Source organism: Gigantopelta aegis, chromosome 6 (assembly GCF_016097555.1).
Source record: "Gigantopelta aegis isolate Gae_Host chromosome 6, Gae_host_genome, whole genome shotgun sequence".
NCBI classification, from domain to species: Eukaryota; Metazoa; Mollusca; class Gastropoda; order Neomphalida; family Peltospiridae; genus Gigantopelta; species Gigantopelta aegis.
In genome coordinates, this window is record NC_054704.1 from 94,686,978 (window position 1) to 94,690,594 (window position 3,617).

Below are 3,617 nucleotides of genomic sequence, written 5' to 3' on the forward strand. Positions count from 1 at the left end.
CACACACGACATTAAAGGAAACAAGTTGTACGAAAAAGCAACTGATGAAAAACTTAAGTAGCTTACAACAGTTACAGTAATGTAATTTAACATTTTTAACAGCCTCTATTTTTGTCCCATACCTTTATCCATTTGTATGTTTGCGACACACAATTAAAGTTATAATTTATTTGAGCAATGAAAATGTTATGTTTTATCTATTTGGCAATCTCCAACTAAAAAAATACTAATTGGGTGCCAAATTTGTCATGTGATCAGAACAGTCTTTTGTGTCCACTATTCTCCCTCTGGTATTTTGTCCTCAATTGTAGATTTCATTGGTTGGAACTGGTGATTTTTATTTTCCATTATTGGGGCCATTCAAATATTATGTAACGCTCAAGGGTGGGTGTAGGTGAAAATGATATGTGGCATTACAGGGGTGGGGTGGGTGTGTGGATATATTTAACAGCGTTACAGTGAAACCCGCTTAACTGCATACCCTAATAGCCCAATAAAAAAAGTCGGGCCTTAATAAATTCAAGGGAAGTAACTCTTGTAAACCTGACAATTTTATTACGAAGTTACAAGTACATATGCATGTATAAAGAAAAACAAAACATCAATAAAACATTTGTACATGTAATAAACAATGTATTTTACAACTACATGGGGTTAATATATTGCTTGCACGTTTACTACTTGCTAAAAAAGTCATTTATTTTCCTTCTGGCTGACTGAATTTCTAACGCTAATAGTTTCCTGAATATGTGTTTCGAATGCATAAAAAATGTCACAGTTCAGCACACCATGACACTCCAAATATCCGTCTCAGTGCCTTTACTCCCATAAGTACACCGGATGCAGTAAGCACAGGTTCATCACTGTCATCGTCATCATCATCGCTATCTTCTGGCACTTCAAGCTCACACGGTTTAGCCTGCAAAACATCGACACAAATCTCCTCGTCGGCTCGCATTCCAATACATTGTAGGTTATAGTCAATGTTCACATACGTGTCAAACTCTGATTGGTCGATTCCGTCTGGCGGTGTGATGTCACTCGACGTTGTTTCTTCGTTTCCACTGTTATGATCAGCTAACTGGAATCCGGCTTTCCGATAACAGTTCACTAATGTTTCTTTTTTCACTTGACCCCATGATTTGTTCAGCATATATATTGCGTCTAACACTGATTTTCTTTACAAACGTATTGGCCTGTATGTCTTGACCACTGTCAATTTCCGTCACAATGCGATTCACGATCTGTTGTCTGTAGAAATACTTTAGGTTGTGAATGATCCCTTGGTCACACGGCTGGATGCATGATGTAGTGTTGAGAGGCAGGAAAATAAGTTTCAAGTTTTTTAGCTTTGCATCAACATCTGCTGAGTGCGCAGAACAGTTGTCGACAAGACAATTTTTCTCTTTTCTTTTCGCATCTCTGTCCAAATCACAACACCACTGTCTAAATAAGACCCCTGCCATCCATGCATTTGCGTTGTTTTGATAATCAACAGGAATGTCTGTTACTCCACGAAAACAGCGTGGGTTTTTACTTTTCCCAATCACCATTAAGTGTCTTTTATCTGTCCCAGACATGTTACAGGCGACGAGAGCCGTAATTCTTTCTTTCTGTTTTTTCCCACCACTTAATTTTTCACTTTTGTAAATTAAGGTGCCATCTGGAATTGCTCGGAAATATATTCCAGTCTCATCTGCATTGTACACATCGTCTGGCAATTTTGGAAGTTGTTCCTTCATCCAGTTGTCTGCGGCCGGCAAATCTGCATCGTTTTTCTCTCCATGAGCTTTTTTGTAAACTATGCAGTTTCTTTCCTCCCATCTGCATAGCCACCCGTTCGTTAGTTTGAAATCAGGTTTATTCAGCGTTTCAGCCAGTTTCTTTGCTTTTTCTTCCAAAATTGGTCCTGAAAGTGGAACATCGTGACTGCAACCTTCTGTAAACCATGTTTTTAAAGCTGTTTCTACATCGGCATCTTTTCCAGTACGACGTCTTTTTCTGTCCAGATTTTCATTCCGTTCCCACTGCAAACAGATTTCGGATTTCTTTGCTGCTATGCGTGAAACCTGGGACTGAAATTCCCAAATGTCTAGCGATGTCAGATTGAGAAACATTTTTATCAAGCTCTTCGATAACACCTATTTTTTTGGGAGAGAGACAAATCAGTTCGTTTTCATTTCACACTAATTTTCGTAATGAATGCATTGCGTGCATTGGGTCTAATGCGTTCATTGCACAGACTGCGCAATCGATATGATAGGTCTACTCATTATGTACGTGTTTGTTTAAGTAATAAACATCTAATTTTAAACAAGACAAGGGAGATAACGATATCTATCGCATATGTTAGTTTCCCTCCTCAAGTAAAGGTTTTAATTAATCGAGAGTGATCACTTCCACTACAGGTGCAAACAGTCGTGCCGGCTATTATACTTGCGGCAATGTATTCAGCATGATCACGGTGCGGTCTTGGCTTTAAAACAATACAATTTGTTATTCAGGGCCAGTTGGCAGATAAGCCACCAATTAATCAATTAACTGTTTGGCACGTGAAATTCAGTGTTTTTGCTATGACAATAAGCAGGATATGTTAATAACAGGTAGTCGATTATCCGGGTGTTTTTGTACAAGTGGCTATGTAAATGGAACGGTGCAGGGACTTCCTATGTTTATAGCAGGGCTATTCTATTTAGCGGGTCGTGGTAGGCCGTCGGTCTACAGGCTGGTAGGTACTGGGTTCGGATCCCAGTCGGGGCATGGAATTTTTAATCCAGATACCGACTCCAAACCCTGAGTGAGTGCTCCGCAAGGCTCAATGGGTAGGTGTAAACCACTTGCACCGACCGGTGATCCATAACTGGTTCAACAAAGGCCATGGTTTGTGCTATCCTGCCTGTGGGAAGCGCAAATAAAAGATCCCTTGCTGCTAATCGGAAAGAGTAGCCCGCGTAGTGGCGACAGCGGGTTTCCTCTCAAAATCTCTGTGGTCCTTAACCATATGTCTGACGCCGTATAACCGTAAATAAAATGTGTTGAGTGCGTCGTTAAATAAAACATTTCTTTCTTTCTTTCTATTTAGCGGTATGCAAATAAGTGGGTTGCACTGTACTGCATAAACACCCTGTCACAGTGACAATGTTTAACATAGGTGATTATAGCTAGCATTATGGTAGCCCCACTCCCATGGCTAGTAATATTCAGTGTTGGGCTAGTAAATAACTACTATTGCCATGCCCGATGGCTAGTGAATTGGGTTTTTTTTATCAAATGTTGCAGTTAGTCTATTTTGAAAATATGAAAAAAACAAAGAAAGAAATGTTTCATTTAACAACACACTCAACACATTTTATTTACAGTTATATGGTTAAGGACCACACAGATTTTGAGAGGAAACCCGCTGTCGCCACTACGTGGGTTACTCTTTCCGATTAGCAGCAAGGGATCTTTTATTTGCGCATCCCACAGGCAGGATAGCACAAACCATGGCCTTTGTTGAACCAGTTATGGATCACTGGTCAGTGCAAGTGGTTTACACCTACCCATTAAGCCTTGCGGAGCACTCCTTCAGTGTTTGGAGTCTGTATCTGGATTAAAAATCTCATGCCTCGACTGGG

The 3,617-nt window shown here is 40.1% G+C and overlaps 1 protein-coding gene across 1 annotated transcript; it reads right to left on the reverse strand.

Annotated features, from left to right (window-relative positions):
• Positions 1–772: 772 nt before the first annotated feature.
• LOC121374801 (tigger transposable element-derived protein 6-like) lies at positions 773–2,117 on the reverse strand. Its single transcript, XM_041501913.1, has 2 exons — positions 1,189–2,117; positions 773–1,064 (listed from the first exon to the last, which is right to left on the reverse strand). Exons 1-2 carry the CDS (start codon positions 2,115–2,117, stop codon positions 773–775), a joined length of 1,221 nt encoding a protein of 406 aa, XP_041357847.1.
• Between the last annotated feature and the right edge of the window lie 1,500 nt (positions 2,118–3,617).